The sequence below is a fragment of the Ambystoma mexicanum genome, chromosome 8 (genome assembly GCF_040938575.1).
Source record: "Ambystoma mexicanum isolate Mex_15411 chromosome 8, UKY_AmexF1_1, whole genome shotgun sequence".
Classification (NCBI taxonomy): domain Eukaryota; kingdom Metazoa; phylum Chordata; class Amphibia; order Caudata; family Ambystomatidae; genus Ambystoma; species Ambystoma mexicanum.
In genome coordinates, this window is record NC_090929.1 from 503,685,198 (window position 1) to 503,701,818 (window position 16,621).

Below are 16,621 nucleotides of genomic sequence, written 5' to 3' on the forward strand. Positions count from 1 at the left end.
AGCCATTATTCAATTAGTCACTGTCCAATTGAAGAGCAGTGGTGGCTTCATCGGAAATGACGCGAGTATAGACTGCTTGACATCCTCTAGGAAAATCAGGGTTGAGGTCTTGGAAGTGATAGCTACTTTCAACTTCACCCTTCATAAGACAAGAATCAGTTACTCATCCGACTTGGGATCTGGAAATTGGATCCAGTGGTCCAACAAGATGGAATAGTTAGTTAAAAGAGTGATTTCTTAAAGAGGAAGACTCACTTCTGGACGTAGATATCATGCATATATTTTTATTGGCAGGATGTGTTAATAGGGCCGGATCTAGTGTATGGCACCAAGACTGTGGGGGCCTACAGGGGCGTCTAAGGCCCGTGTCCCTATATAGCACAGTGAACAACTGTGCAACCCATTCTCAGATGGCTTTCGGATGCATTGCCTGGACACAGGCATCTGTATCATGTTGCATCCCAAGGCACAAAGCACAGCGACGGTGCAGATTTGACAGCAACAGCTACACCTTGGATTTCCCGCGAGGCTTGAACTACGAAGCTTTTGGGGGGAGAAATCACACCGTCTTCAGTAACAAACCGAGAAGCAAAGATCCAATAGTGTGTGGAAAAAGAAATGGATATATTGGGTAATGTGTGGTTTCATGACAGAGTCACATCTGCTATTCTTGGTGGCTATTTAATGATTTCCAGGTTATTTGCATTCGGAATTATTTCGAAGATGCGGAATCTGAGGGTGGAATGTATTTATTAGACCTATTAACACTCCTATAACCGATATGTATACATACAAGTCTGTAAAAGATCAGAACACACTGCCATCTGGAGAATCATATTTTTTAGTTACCTGAAAGGTTGCTGTAGTGCTTTCATTGGCTAGAACATAGCCCATATCCATCAGACCACCTTCCACAGAGCAGCTGATGGATGGCGTGAGGCCCTGGCCAGTAACACTCAGTGGGAGAGTGCCTTTTGAACTGTAGACGTCCAAGTGTTCAAAGAACTATGCCAAAGAAATACAGAGTTATTTAGCAGTTTGAATGCATACATCATATCTGTGCTTTTCACAGTGAACCTCATTTTTAAAGGTTTATATACATCTTTGCTGAGAAAAAGCACCCAAGAATTATTGCAAACAAGATATAATGCACTTCCAGAAAACTGTAGTCAGTGGACCACATGATTCACTTTCAATGGGAATGAAGGCTGTCTGAGGAAGAAGCGGGCAGTAGAGGTGCATCTCTCCTTTGGATGATACCAGTCTGCAGCAGCGTAGCTATGGGGGGAGGAAGCCCAATTAGGTATTCCACCAGCCAATGTTTACCTCAGTGTGCGTGAAAAGCCTCTTGTCGGGTCAGAAGGTATGCGTTGGGGCCACTGACTAGGTTTCATTAAAGCTTCATGCTGCTATGTCCGTCTGCACCCCGCAGGGAGGTTTCAGTCGATGGGAAGGCTCAGATCGGAGGCTGTAACCATCTGAAGGCAGCCCACTCACCCACCTCCCTGTTGCCAGCCTCACTGAGCCACTTTTCGTGGCATTCTCCTTGCCCCACTGCCGTTTCAGTTGAAGTCACTAGGTCACCGACATAAAAAGGAGACTGGGGAACTCTGGGGACCAGGAGGGCACACCTTCCTCATGGTGCCACCGTTGGAGCAGTAGATGTGTGTGTCCCACAGAGCTTTCAGTCCTACCAACACTGCCGAGAGATACTGAGAGCACAGGTCACCTACAGATAGACCTCAGAGAATCTGCAGCTGAGTTACAAAGCTCACATACAGACACACATATAGGCAGCTGGATAGAGACAGATACCATAAGTCCATAGGTCAATGCATGACATGGGAGACACACTGTGGTGTGGGCCCAAGGGACAAAGTCAGATAGGGATCATGAACCGGACTCTTAAGCAAAACATACGTCAGAGACAGGGATCAGGCGTTTGCACTGAAACTGCAATCACAACCTACAGTATTCTGTTAAAAACACACGAGAGGTGGGAGAGTCGGTTCCACACAAACTTCCCAGACAACTTAAAAATTCAGGCAGCAGCCATGACACTCCTGCAGGACCCTAAAATAGTGGGCACACAAACTAAAAAAGTAGAATCCTCCCCTCATGTGGAGTTATGTAGTTGGAGGGAATACCCACGTGGTGATCAGGGAAAACCAGAAAAGAAAGAGCCAGCCAAGCACAGCCCTTGTTACCCCAATCACAGTATCACCATGAGTATAAAAGGCAGTCAGTTTCCACATGCTTTGTTGGGGAGAATTGGCATTTCTGAGTGCTGGTGTTAACTCAGGGAGAGAAGAGACAGGGGTTTTGGGAGGAGGAAGAAGGCGCATGGAGGAGAGATAACTAGTGGTTGTAGAAGAAGGGAGGGGAAGAGGAGTGAAAACTGGAGAATGAACAGGTTGAGAAGTAAAAGCAGGAGCAGTAGGTGCTACAAGAACAGGAGGAGGAGATGGGAAAACGATGTTAATAGTTATAGGGCATACTTGTCATCAAGCATTAAATTTGACAGTTGGGCATGTGCGTTTTCCGCCCTTAGCCACGCCCCTGAAGCCCTATAAATCTGATTAAACCCCAAAAATGTTTTTATTAATTGTATTGCCCCACAAAATGTTTGATATACATTTTATATAAAATGATAAGAGCCCCGATATGGGCTATAAATAGATTACATAATGAACCCCTATAAATGTAATGGAAACCCACAATTTTAATTGAACCCCAACATTTTCTATATTAATTTTATATACATTTGATATAAATTGGATAGGGCCACCATGGTAGTGTACAAATAGATGCTGTGAGGAGGCCTATGCATTTGATTGCAGCCAAAATTAAACCAGAAAATGTTAGATGGCTTTTTTCAACTCATAACATCAAACTTCTAAATTAATTTGATATAAAATGGATAATACCACCAGGGGAGTGTATAAATAGATGCAGTTATTAGGCCTATATATTTAATTGCACCCACAAATAACCCTGTACATTTGAGATGGTTTTAATCAACGCATAACATCAAACTTCTATATAAATGTAATATACATTTTATGAATAGTATAAATAGATGCCATGATGGTGGCTAAAAAGAACCCTATCATTTTGAATTCGCTGTATATGTAAAGTGGCTTCACCATACATACACAAAAGCCCAAACTATAGGCTTTGACAATACATGACCTGGCAGGAATGCACCCATATTTTAACACGAACTATGCATTTCAGTGCGCTTTATACGCAAAGTGTCTTCACCAGCCCTACACAAAAGCCCACACTAATGTCTTTGGCAATGCTTGTCCTTGCAGGATCAGCCAGTCACTTCAATACCGGCTATGCATTTGACTGAAAAGAAGTTGTGTTTTAAAATTACCTCTGAGACTGTGAAAATGTGGGACTGTGTGCAACCGGCCCCCACCAAAGGTGTCCAAAACTTAAACCTTCCACGGCTTAAATCCCTCTGCTCGGACAATGGGGCTCTTTAACTCAGTGCTGATGCAAGCACATCTGGGGAGTGTACAAATATCCTTTGTAAACATGAGAGCATGCAAATTATGCCTCAATGCCTTCTTGATTTTCCAGCCCAACAATGCCACGGAACTTCCATTCATAAAAATGCTTTCTTGTGGCTGTTTAGCAAACGTGGTGGCGCTAGTACTTCAAGAATGCATTCCTTCTGACCATGTAATGTGAACTGGACAGGTTGCTAATTTTATCAAAAAGACAACTCACCATAACAGTAAAACGTGCGCAAAGTCCTGGCTCATGGTGTTAAGGTGAATAAATGAAGCCAGATGTGCATACACATTAAAACAGCCAGTGCCAGCACTATGAAGACCTGGCAGGAAACAGCTGTTGGTAGTGGGGTCAGGCATTGGGGGATGGCTACCTGATGGGTTAAAATGTGGTGTCGGCCATCCGGTGCCAGGTTGCCAAACCCCATTTGCACTTCACAAATGTAGCTGGGAATTATATTTTTGCTGCTGGGAGCACACACATTTGATTAACATTGGGAACCCGCTGGGCTGGAGCCCAGACCATGCTCTGTGCTTAATCGGACCTGAAGGACATCGGTAGAGAAGTGCTGAGAACAACCCGGAACTAATTGTATATTCAGGACAAAAGGCCAGGAGTCACTGCTGAGCCCTGTGGAGGGTTTACTGACACAAATTGCCAACTTCAAACCACTACTTTCTAAAATTAAATGTGAGTCAAAATGAAATTTATATTAAGCATGTGGATGGGTTAAAGGTACTAGGGGTTGTATTATTAAAATGTAAAATTTCAGGGGGTTGTTTATGCTCTTATTATTATAGGGAGGATAGCAAATGTGGCCTTATAACTACTCCCCTCCTTTCAAGTATAACCACCCTTTTAGATGGCATTGGTGAACACAATGATTTGGTGTCAGCCACTTTCATTTTCCACTACATTTTATATTGAATATCCTGTGTGCAACCCACAAAAAAAGTGTGCATTTTGGGGTGTGAGGTATTTACACTCACCCCAGGAGTCTGGTCTTGTCTTAGCAAAATAACTCTTAACTATCCAGATGTCGCAGGAAATTAAGCTGAGGAAGGTTTACATTTTGGACACATTTTGCGGGGGCCTGTTGCACATAGTATCACCATTTCACAGTCCAAGATTAATTGTAAAAACACAACTTGTTTGTAGTCAAATGTAAAGCTGGTTTTGACGTGGCTGGCTGTTCCTTCAAGGAAAAGCATTGCCAAAGCCATTAGTATGGGCTTTTGTACAGGTGCGGCAAAACACTATGCTTATAAAAGCTTCATGGCGCGCATTGATTTCATTATTTAAAAGAAACATGCATTGTCTAAGCCAATAGTTTGGCCTTTTGATGTAGGGCTGGTGAAGACACTATGCATATAAAACAAACTCAAATGCTTAATTGGTGTTAAAATGCCAGTGCATTCCAGCCAGGACATGCATTTTTAAAGCCGATAGTTTGGGCTTTGTGTGTGTGGTGAAGCCACTTTACGTATAAAGCAGATTCAAAATTCTAGGGTTATTTTTGGCCACCATCAAAGGTCTAAACAGGCCTCATGGCTGCTATTTATACTATATATAAAATATGTATTACATTTATGTAGAAGTTTGATATTATGCATTGTTAAATCGATCTCAAATGTACAGGGTTATTTTTCAGTGCAATCAAATGTATAGGCCTCATTACAGCATCTATTTATATACTTCCCTGGCAGTCTTATGCATTTTATATCAGATTTAAATAGAAGTTTGATGCTATGAGTGGATACAGCGATCCCGAATTGACAGGGTTATTTTGGGTGCAATCAAATGCATAGGCCTCATCACAGCATCTATTTATCCACTACCATGGTGGTCTTATCCTGCCCATACCAGATCCAAAAGACATAAAGGGTCCAATGACCTATGGCAACCCAAGGACATCTAGCATCCCAGATGGTGACACACCAAGAAAGAGGCAACAAACTACAAAGGTCTTGGGGGACCAGCCCTAACCACAATGAAAGGAGGGTACTGAGACCCTACAACTAGCAAAGGCGGTACGTGGCTTTGTTGGATTTTGGAAATTTGATTTCTATAACAAGGTCTGGAATATTGGACTCAAGACTAAAGGTTCTCCTGTAGCAGGGTAGCCCGACTCACTTTTGTGTTAAAGGTAGAAAATGCCTATCTTTTTGTTGGTATAGAATAAACTCTCTATAACATTGGAGTTTTCACAACCTGTCATTACAATTCATCTTGTTTGGAGTTTTTCGGCCGGCCAGCTGTTGCCAAAAAGCCTGTTAAGGAGGGGTGTGGGCAGCAGCTAGCCTTTATAAAATGTTATATTTTATTATTCCTACAGAAGTGCAACTTTCTTTGGAATATAAATAAATCTGTGTTGAGCATTCAACATCCCAGTCTCCGGTTGTTCAGTGCCTCTGTTTATGTGAGACTACTTCTCTGACATTATTGTTTAAATAAATAAAAATAGTTTCGACTAACATTACCCAGTTCTCTGCTGCACTACCTCTCACTCATCGTCCATGCATTTAAAATATAATAGATGCTCTATTTTTAGCTCCCCTTTCTTCTTTTAATAGTGGCTATCTTGCTTATGGCTTATTTTTTCCCGGATGAAAAGATGCTTGCTGTGAGTGTCATTTCCTCACATGAAAAACGTTTTTGAAAATAACTGTTAGAACCCCAGACCTTTGGCCAGTGCCTACTGGTAATAAGCACCTTGCAGGCTGGCAGACCATAACCGTCTGATACTAACTGCCTGAAGGTATTTATCACCAAATTACACTTCTGTTCTATCATTTTTAGTTTGGGATATTAGGTGGCACTAAAAGTGCTAGCTTTAAACCGAAACTATAGTCCATAAAATAAGAGCTTTAACATAAGAGCTTCAAATATGGGCTTTGAATAAGGGTCTGTAATGCTTTTCCAATGGAGATGCCATTTGAGGAGGGATACACAGTAGTTAGATTATTGAATCCCTCCCATTCCCTGCCCCTAGCCATGCTAATCCCTAAAGCTAATCCCACCCATTCCTGCCCATCTCGTAACTCTTTGAACTCGTCCATGGAGATAGCCATCTTGGATGAGTGTCTCTAAGGAAGCTCTCTGGAAAAAAGCTGAAACTAGCGGCCATCTTTGAATAGGTAAGATACCATTCATCTAATAAAAAGATACCATTCATCAAATAAAAAGATACACTGAATTATGTGAGTATAATCTTTTTAAAATAGGTACAGTTATTTACAATACTTTCGACAGCAGTAATTATTTGTGTCCTTTCTGCGTTTCATTTTCTTGTTTTTTTTTAATATAGCTTGGGCTCTTGCTAGTCCTTTTTAAATCAGTTTTAATATGTATCAATGTCTTACAACACAAAATCGGCAATGTTGTCACACATGTCATGTAGTGCTCGAACCCTTAGTGGATCAGTGATTGCCTCTTATAGCTAAGAAGGGTCATGCAGATGCTTGCCCCGCATGGTCCCGCAGTCCGACTGGTTGTGCTTGGCTTCACACATAAATTGTCTGGCTCACCCCACATCTATTTTTGGTATCAGGTAATATTATCCCCACCAAAAATATTGCCGTATATATGGTCGTCGGGAACGGCCATAGGTGACATTTTTAGTGGGAATATGATTAGGTTTTTTTGAGAGCGGAGGTTGTGGGGGTGCCCCCCTGCTCCTTTTAAAATAATACAGGTGTAGCCGGGGTGCCCCCCACAGGTTCCATGCATTAATATCGACACAAACATATAGCAATATTTTTGTATGGTGATTCTTTGCAGGAATACTAACACATGGAACCCTATTTTTGTCCTTGAATGCATTCCCTTTTCGTGGTTTCGCTGCTTTTAAACCAACTGTAAAGTGTACAAATAAGAAACTTACAATAAGACATGAAACCCCACAGTTCTCACGTAGCCCTGAGATCCTCTCCGACATGAGCACTGTCCTCTGTGTGTTTGTGGAATTTTGCTAGGATTCAGGATTTCTAGTTCCCCGCTGCTGGCATGTGCTGCGTTGCTGACAGCAAAGAGCTAGAAATCCCAAGAGCGAGCAAAATTCTGCAAACACACAGTGGCCAGTGCTCACGGATTTTGAGCACAAAATCCTCTGTGTTCTCATGGGATTTTGTACACAAACCACATTGTAAACTGAAATAACAAATATTAAAAATACTTAAGCGCCAAAAATAGTATGACAGTAACTTTGTATTCCCTATTTGGAATGGAAGAATACAAGTATATGAATGCAAAATTATGTCAGCCTAAAATAATCTTCTATGCGTTATATGCAGCTTTTCAGTCAAGTCATAAAGACACACAAAAAGAAAACTGTGTGGCAATGCTATCTGTTAGTACACATTATGGGCCTGATTTGAAAAATAGTTTTTCAATGGTAAAATCAATATCAATGCTTCCAGAATAAATTAACTGCTTGCAGAAGTGCCTTCCTACCGCTTGGGAACTCTCATTTAAACATTACACCTGCTTGAATAATGGTAAGCAAGCATTTTTGTTGGTTATGGGCAATTCTGACCTTGCTGGGTGGCTCCCCTTTTCTCAGCAAACAAGTCTGTCAGCTAGGGTGGCTTTTCAACTGTTCTGAAGCGCAAAGACCACATAACAAAGATGCAAGGTGTGGCTGGTAAGTACCTTAAGTAGGGCAGGGCAGCCCCCGGGACATGTTTGCAAGTTACACTTGTTTTCGTCATGTATTATTGATTAGCACCCTCCTTGATTGAAACATAATCAAGCTTAAATGTTCATCTTCCCCTCGCCACCTGAACAAGGTCCCCCCCAGGTGACGCTGAGTCCCCGACGAAGGCATGAGGTTGAACTCTTGTTGTGTCTTCACCTGAAGACACAGGAGACTTGAACTCTCCTCCAATACTCTCCACGAGACAGTAGAACAGAATGCCAGTAATTATGCAGGCTCAGCTCCCAGAAAGTATTTAAAAGTCAACCAAAGGTGGTTATTTGCCCATTCTGTGATGTAGCTAGGCTTTATGCCAGTTACCTGCACTAACAAACTGCGTTGAGACTTGCGCATCTCCCAAGGACCCCCACCCCCGATCTTATTGGCTTGCTTGTGCAGCAGTGATCTCTGCTGTAGCGCTTTCCTGAAAGGAACACTCTTAAAGCAGGTGCTACATGCATCTTGTTCTCTCCTTGGCAGGAGAACACTCAGGATCTCAGCGTTGCTTTTGTTCCAGTCAGCAGGCATCGCTGGCTTATCTGAAGGCTTGCCCGCATTAAGGCTCATATCCAACCCACTTAACACAAGGACAGGAATGCCCCCACACTATCTCTGCACCTTTGCTGCTGCTCCAAGGCTGCACCCCGATAAGAGGACATACATAGATTAAGGACAACCACCATTGAACATTTTTAAGTGCATGTTGGCAGTACGGCCAGCTGCGCTTAGGATGTGACCATGATGGGTGAAGTATTAGAGTGGAGTCAGAGGAAGTGAGGGACAGAGGCAGGTTAGAGGCAAGGGGAAAATGTTAGCTTTGCTAGATAGGATAGATGGCTAGGTTGAGCGAATGCTGCTCACTGAGAATAGAAAGCAATCTATAGGTCACATGTTTGAATCCCATTGAGGTGGAATCAGGATTTCATCCATCTGTGATTGACCAGAATTAGGACAATCAAGTTTCGGGATTTAATTTTTTTAGTAGCGCACAGCTGAAACTTATATTTTTCTTGCAGGTGCAGCAGCAAATGCTTGTTTGGTTGCTATCTTATCTTGCAGCCAAGCAGAGCCCAAAAATGATTAGTGGGAACGTGGGGTAGTTACGCACATCTCTGTGCTAGGCTAGGGCAATAGTGAGGCAGTCTGTCGATACTCCAGGGACAATAATGGTTTACCCAACTATTAAACTGAATAAGTGTGACTTATAGCCCCAAAAGTAGCGCCAGAACCATCAGATAAGCAATAAAGTCTTGCAATTTAATGTACAATGTCATTATTGGGATTATGCCCCTTTGTGACACGTGTTTCGAGCTATCTTCGCTCTTTATCAAACATGGCCATAAAGTAAACGGCTATCCCAAGCAAACATTATTGCCACAAGTGCACTGCAGAGATAGCTTCCAAAATCCGGTTAATGCAAGGGCGATCCATATGCTAATATTGTTCTATTTTGGCCAACATCTTTTTTATTTTATTTATTGTGCGTAACAGTTTTAAAAACAAAAATAAACTTTTCACACAAAGTATAACAAGCAATACAAGTACATTTAAAAAATATAAATCTACAAACAATTCAATTCATCAAGATTAAAAACAATAATCCAAAATAAATATCATCACACCACATAATTCCTAATTCATCATACAATTTAAAATCAGAACAAAACTCAGGATATTCATCATTAGAGGGTATTTCTAAATTAAAATCAACATTTTTCCAATAATTTAATTTAATAGGCCAATTGATCAGGAAAAATCATATCTAAAAATCTCATAATTTCAATCACCAAAGACACTGGTGGATCTCCAAGCAAAGTATGCCACATTTTCTTTCCAAAACCTTATTTTAAACAACATGCTGTGGGTGCAGAATATTGTGGGTAGCAAATATATGCTAAACAATTCGATGAAGGTAGACCATGTAGTACCTTAGAATGCAATGTGAAGCCAGCCCCAATCTCCTCCCATACACTTTATAATCCACCTCAACCTTCCCGCCCCACCCGGTTCAAACTGTTTTACAGTGGTGAGAAATGTCGTAACATGGGGGGCTTGACCACAATCGCAGGACATGTTTCAGCGAAGTCAATAAATGGGGTCCAGATGGAGATATAGCGTGCATAGCGTCCTTCACATATTGTGGTAATTTTCTTTGCCACCAAAATGTCCCAGATCTTAACCCACCACATCTGGACCACCGGTCCCTCAATGGACTTCCAGTTTCAAGCTATGGTCAGTTTCACCGCCAGGAGGAAATGCCCAATTAGGGTGGCCAGGGGACCAGTAAGGGGAAACCGCCCTGAGACTTTGTCCCCCAGGATTACCACTCGTGGGTCCATGGGGAGTGACAACCCTGTAACATCCTTTATTTTGCAGAGTACTTCCTTCCAAAAAACACCCACTTTGGGGCATGACCACACCAGATGGAAATAGGAGCCCCGGGCATCACAGCCCACCAGCAAGTGTCGTAGTAGTCTTTAAGGATGTGATACAGCTTTTCTGGAGTGAGGTACCACCTGTAGTAAAACATATAGTAGCATTCACTATCTGTTACACACCTGGAGGACTTAAGCATCCTTCCCCATATTCTCAGCCATCCCTCGTCGTCAATGGGCCCCTCTAGGTCAGTTTCCCACTTAGCCATGTATGGTAGGCGCACCACCGGGTCACCTGTATCCAATAGCTTGTACAACTTTGAGATTCAACCCCGCGAGAGACCCCCCCCCCTGTAGTGTTAACTCGAGCGCAGACAAAGGTCTGTTAGCCGCTTTTTTGTGAGTGGGCCGGGAAGCCCAGTGTGGCAGCTGAGCGTAACAGAGGCATTCCGTTTCCAGCAGAGAAAATGCATTCTTACACTCCTCAAACTTCATTGGCCGATTTTCCTTGTTAAGCTGATGGATGTGTGATAAGCTCCCCTCTGCCCACCTCCCAAAGCCCACACTGTCCGCCCCAGTTGAAAGCTCGGATTGCTCCACACCTGCGAGAGGGGGCCGATCCCCAATGACACTCCCCTCTTACGGAGAGCTCTTCCCATATAGTAAAGTAAGCACTTTGTAGTTCCCAGTAAGGCAAAACCCCATTCCCGCCCCAAGTGTCTTCTATCCATGAAGGGTAAGTGTTTTAAGTCTACTGGCGACTGGGCTTGCTTGATTTGTTTCCATTTTGGTTGTAGGGATGGGTTGCCCCAGGTGAAGGCATGAGATAGCTGTGTGGCTCAATTGTACAAAAAGATATCAGGGACCTCCAGACCGCCCACCCTCACTGGTCTCAACAGAACCTTCCTAGATATTCTGGCTCGCTTGTTACCCAAGATTGAGTGTGCAAAGATCTGGGTCAGGAATCCTCACTGGCAGCGCCAAGCATACATATAGCAAGCACGGAATCAAGTTCATTCTGACCACTGCAATGCGCACGAACCAGGAGATCTCCTGGCGTCCCCACCTCAGCAAGTCTTTCATGAATTCCTGAAATAACAATGGGAGATTAGCCTGGTAGACCTCAGAGGTCTCACAAGGGATACGGACCCCTGATAGGGGATAGGCTCACGGGTCCACCTTATAGGAGCTAGAGCTCCGATCATACTCCTTTCCCGTTGCCTCAAGGCTACATCCAACCCATGTGATTTACTGTAGTTTACCCTGAATCCAGAAGCTCGGCTGAAGCTGTCCAGTTCCTGCAACACTTCAGCTAAGTAGGATAGAGTATTACTCATAGTGAGCAAGATATCGTCTGCATAAAGGGATACCTCATGGACCTCCTCCCCAACACAGATACCCCCAATCGCCCAGTTAGTCCTCAGACGGCTGGCAAATGGATCCATGCACTTTATCTGTCCCTTCACGTCTTGTGGCAGACAGAAATGTTCCTAGAGTATTGTCATACAGACTACTAGGTTTAGGACATATCACTACCAGATGGTATAGGGTTTCAATTTCCCTATGACAGAGCCGACTTTGCCTCTCACATCTGGGAATATTTTCTCTGGCTCCATTTAGCTCACATGGGGCAAATAAATGTAGCTTCAAATAGAGCCACGTACGTCTACATTTCTTACAGGGGCATTTTTTCAATGTACCATTCCTTCCCCCGCTGGATCTTACATCATAGCTAAAATACTCAAAGACCCTGTATGTTAACACAGCATCCTATTCGCAGTCCAATCCAATTCAAAAAGGCATTTCCTGGCTGTATTTGGCCTACATACAAGCATTTCTTCAGAAATACCTCCCTCTGCCATAATCATAGTATACTTTTTAGCCCAGTCAGAGAACAGTTTACAGGCGTCTGACAACAATATACGTTGCAATTCTACAAACAAAGAGCCACCTGGCGGAACTAGTAAGCTTCTATGTAGTTGCAGGGTTCTCCAGTCGATCGTAGCTTGGATTGATTCAATGCCTAGTATATGTCTTATTCCAGGTACCGGGGTACCTTGTGGCAGCGAGAGCACCTTGCGCCAAAGCTTGCCCTCAAATTGCAACCAGGGCCCCTTGGCATTTACCACTTACGCACCATGGATTACACTGGGAATAGTTGTTTGACGATAGAATTTCAATACGGCAGAAGTGAAAATCAACCATATTTCCTATCGAGTTGCCTCAACTGTGACATACATTGTATTAGTGCAGTCTTACTAGCGGACCATTTTTCATAGAGTTTGTTGGTGCTACAAATCTTGGTTCCAAGATATGTAAAATGTTGGACTTCTTCTAGTTTCTGTCCATTAATCGACCAGTTAAATATCCTTTTTCCCTTCTCATTTGATTTAAAACGAGAATTTTAGGTTTTGCCACACTAATTTCTATGCCCACACTCTTAAAATAATCATTAGCAGCAAGTTATGCTCTCTGAAGACCTATTTGCGTGTAATCAAATAAAACGAAGTCATCCGCATACAAGAGGTAAGGGACAGAGAAGGTTCACAATCTTGGAGGGAAGGTATTAATTTCTTTTAAACAGTTCCCAAATCAGCTATATAAGCATTAAAACGGAAAGGGCCTAAAATGCATTATTGGCGTAGGACCCTCTCACTCCTTATCCAGTCTGAAGTGTTTCCATTGCCATCCAATCTCACTTTTAGTCTAGTCTCAGAGTGAAAAGCTTTCAACATGTCGAATAACGCAGGAGGACAGTCCTGAGATTTTAACTTTGACCACAAAGGGGCCTGTTTCACACAATCAAAGGCCTTTCTTATATCTAGAAAGGTAACAAATATCTGTCTTTTGGAGTCCTGGGCCTGAATCGTCAGTAAGCGATATTGTATGACAATTTAGGGAGATATTTACCCCCTTCTTAAGGCCTGATTGGTAAATGTCGTTACTCAAAGGGACTTTTGTTTGCTTGAGTAAGTGGTTCAATACCAAAGTTGAGAACATTTTGTATGGGCCATCTAATAATGAAATAGAGCGATAATTTACCGGATACAGCCTATCCCCTACCTTACGGATAAGGACAACTAAAGCATCTCCGCAGGAGGCTGGTATGTATTTGTTTGTTTCACATTATCGGGGAACTCTGAGAGACTCTGTTACCATAGTTATGTATCTGATTTTAAAGTGAAATTGGAAAGACCGCATTCAAACTTTTAGACTTGATAATGGCCCCATAATCCTCATCTCAACTGGTCTTAATATAATCCCAATTAAGTGGATCCTCATTTGACTCAAATGCCTCCAGGGACACCTCCCCATAAAGGTTAGTAAAAAAAATCAACCCAGACATTACTCGCAATCGGATTTGCCTGCACTGATTTCTGAAAATGTCCTTCTTTGACCAAAGACCAGAAAGACGTGCCATTTTTCTTATTTAATGCAAACAGCATTTTGTCTGCATCACGTTGGTATTTCAAATGCCTCTACGCCTTCATCCGGTTCGAGTAGTCTTGTTCTGATTTTTTAACAAAGGAAAGCTGATCCTCCCCATTTTCCTGATAGATCTAAGTTGTTGACTAAACAATTTCTTTTCCATATGGATATCCTTATCAAAAGGTATGCATACGTAATTTATGTTTCCCAAGCTTACTCAAAACCTTACATTGGATCACACCTAAAAGTGTATCTTGAATAAAGGGAACACAACTTCTCACTGTTAGCCTACTCCTATTTTGTAGTAGTAAACATTCTGACATTTTATTATCGAATCTGGAAGCAAATTTCGGTTTCCAAAAAACCTTGCTACTGACCCCTCTTATTTCCACAGACATGTTAAAAAGGGGGGATTTTTATTTGATTCACAGATGTAGAGTGAGAATCAGACAGCAATCGTCACTGTTTACCCAGCCGAGAATCGCTAGCCTTTCAGGGCGATTGAAGATATCCTTCGATATTTTTTTTTTTTCTAGGGTCAAGCCTATGCCAGATATCTTCCTTAATATTACCATTCGCTAAGAGCATTTCCCAAGTTCACAATACATTTTTCCATAAATACCCTCTATCCCGGGCCTCCAGTTCTCTTGACAGAGATCCTTCATAGTAGTTCTCTTCCAAAAATTCACTATTTAAATCACCCAATAGGATACATCTAATATCTTCATGCAAGTGTAATTCCATAATCTCCTGTATTTTTACCCAAAAATTCATCTGATCACCAATACTAGGGTTGAAATAGACATTCAGAATTAGGCAGAAATGGGTATCCAATTCACCAGTTACATTCCTCTTAAGATTTACAGCCAAAATGTCTCTATAGACCACTGGTAATTTTTCCATTATTAAATTACAATAATTACGTAAAGCACAAATAAGACCCCCAAACGGTCTTACTGTTAGACCTTTTCTTGCAGGTTCATAGCAGATAGTATAGCCTTCTAATTCAGGGTTTTCTAGCATCAAAGTCTCTTGAATTGCAATAAATTCACATAGGCCCCAGGGACTATAGGAATTAGACAAGTGTGAAAAACCCCTTGTGTTCCAGGAGGCTATGTGAACGTTTCTTCCTCAATTTTCCAAATAGGCCCCAACCGTTTTAGTATGTAGACTATTCAAAATATACAACCACTCATATTCGACTTCCCTTTTTGACCCTTTTTGAACCCAGTGAATCTAACACCATATGGCATGCGTTATCTCGCAGGTTTACATTCACCACCAAAGCCTCCAGTGGTGTACCTTCAATCTCACCACTTTCAATAGTGGCTACTTCCTCCTGAGATTTTGACACATCATAGCCCATTTGTTTGAGAGACTGGGTTTTGTTTGAGAGACTGGATTTCTGCCAAAATTAAATTTTGAATAAGTGCAGATTTGAAGCTGAGCCTAACAAAATCCACTCTTGCAGGATGAGTGACTTGTACCGGAGTTCAATCTCCAGTCTTAATTAGGGCCAATTCTGGAATGTCTTCGAATAAAGCCAGCATGTGTTGTCTATTTAGAGGAAGACATGCTTGGACTTTAAGGGTCTTATCAACAAATAAGTAATATAGGCTTTCACATAGTTGGGTACTTTTAGACACAGCAGTATCAGCATTATAATGTTGATGTATCTCGCCCTTTTATGGTGATTTAAATGCAGTTTTAGATGTTTTTTCTGGCTTTAATATTTGACTCTGCTTTATTAAGCACTTTTTTCCTAGTTTCTATTGATAGAAACACAGGAGAGAACTTCTCATTCTCTTTTATAGATAGCTGTCTATGATTCACCTCGTCTTTAAACAAAACAACATTACTCTCTGCCATTGAAAGGCATTTCGGTACAAATTTGGATACAGGCGGTGCAACATTTACATCAGCATTTGGAATCAACAGGGTATTTTTAGGGATAAATTCACGGGCAAAGGGTGTCAAAGATATACCTGTACACGTGAACCTTGTAACCCGAGTTCCCGCATCAGAATTATTAGTGGGAACCAGATCACGAGGCATGGTAGTTGTTTCAATCATACCCACTCTACTTAAATGGCAAGAAGTAACATCTGTATCAGAACAAACAGATAAAGCACTCAAATCCAATAACTCCTCCCGAATTTTTAGTGGTTTTAAAAATTGAGTAATGGACACTTTACGCTCTGGCAAGGAAGTTAATTTCACCTCCATAGATTTTGTTTTTTTTTGCGCTTCTAGTATATACAGTAGACTGCCATTTGATTTGGCACAAATATTTTCTAGAGCCTTTCTTAGTAGCATTTTTCTTATTCTTAGATTTTCTTCTGTAATCGTTTCGCTTTATCAAGCTTCAAACTATTACTTAACAAAAAATCTGTTATCGGCTGATCAGCTGCCCTTTCCTTTTGCAAACATTGGCCATTACTCACAACATTATCCCCCCTAGCTTCCAAACATACTTTGGTATTATAGCTTACCTCATATCTTGCCCAAAGTCTCCCTCAGGAACCCGAGTTGCCATAGAGTGTACAGTTGTAACTCTTGGCAAACTCAGATCTACTTGGCATTCACAAGTGACAACAAC

General features: G+C 41.9%; 1 protein-coding gene across 3 annotated transcripts in view; it reads right to left on the minus strand.

Annotated features, from left to right (window-relative positions):
• Nucleotides 1-16,621, minus strand: part of CFAP74 (cilia and flagella associated protein 74) — a 2,332,202-nt gene that overhangs the window by 321,049 nt on the left and 1,994,532 nt on the right. For all 3 annotated transcript variants that reach the window (XM_069610170.1, XM_069610172.1, XM_069610171.1), the window contains exon 34: nucleotides 850-1,005. In XM_069610170.1, the coding sequence (XP_069466271.1) occupies nucleotides 850-1,005 (156 nt within the window). The remainder of the gene's footprint in view (nucleotides 1-849; nucleotides 1,006-16,621) is intronic.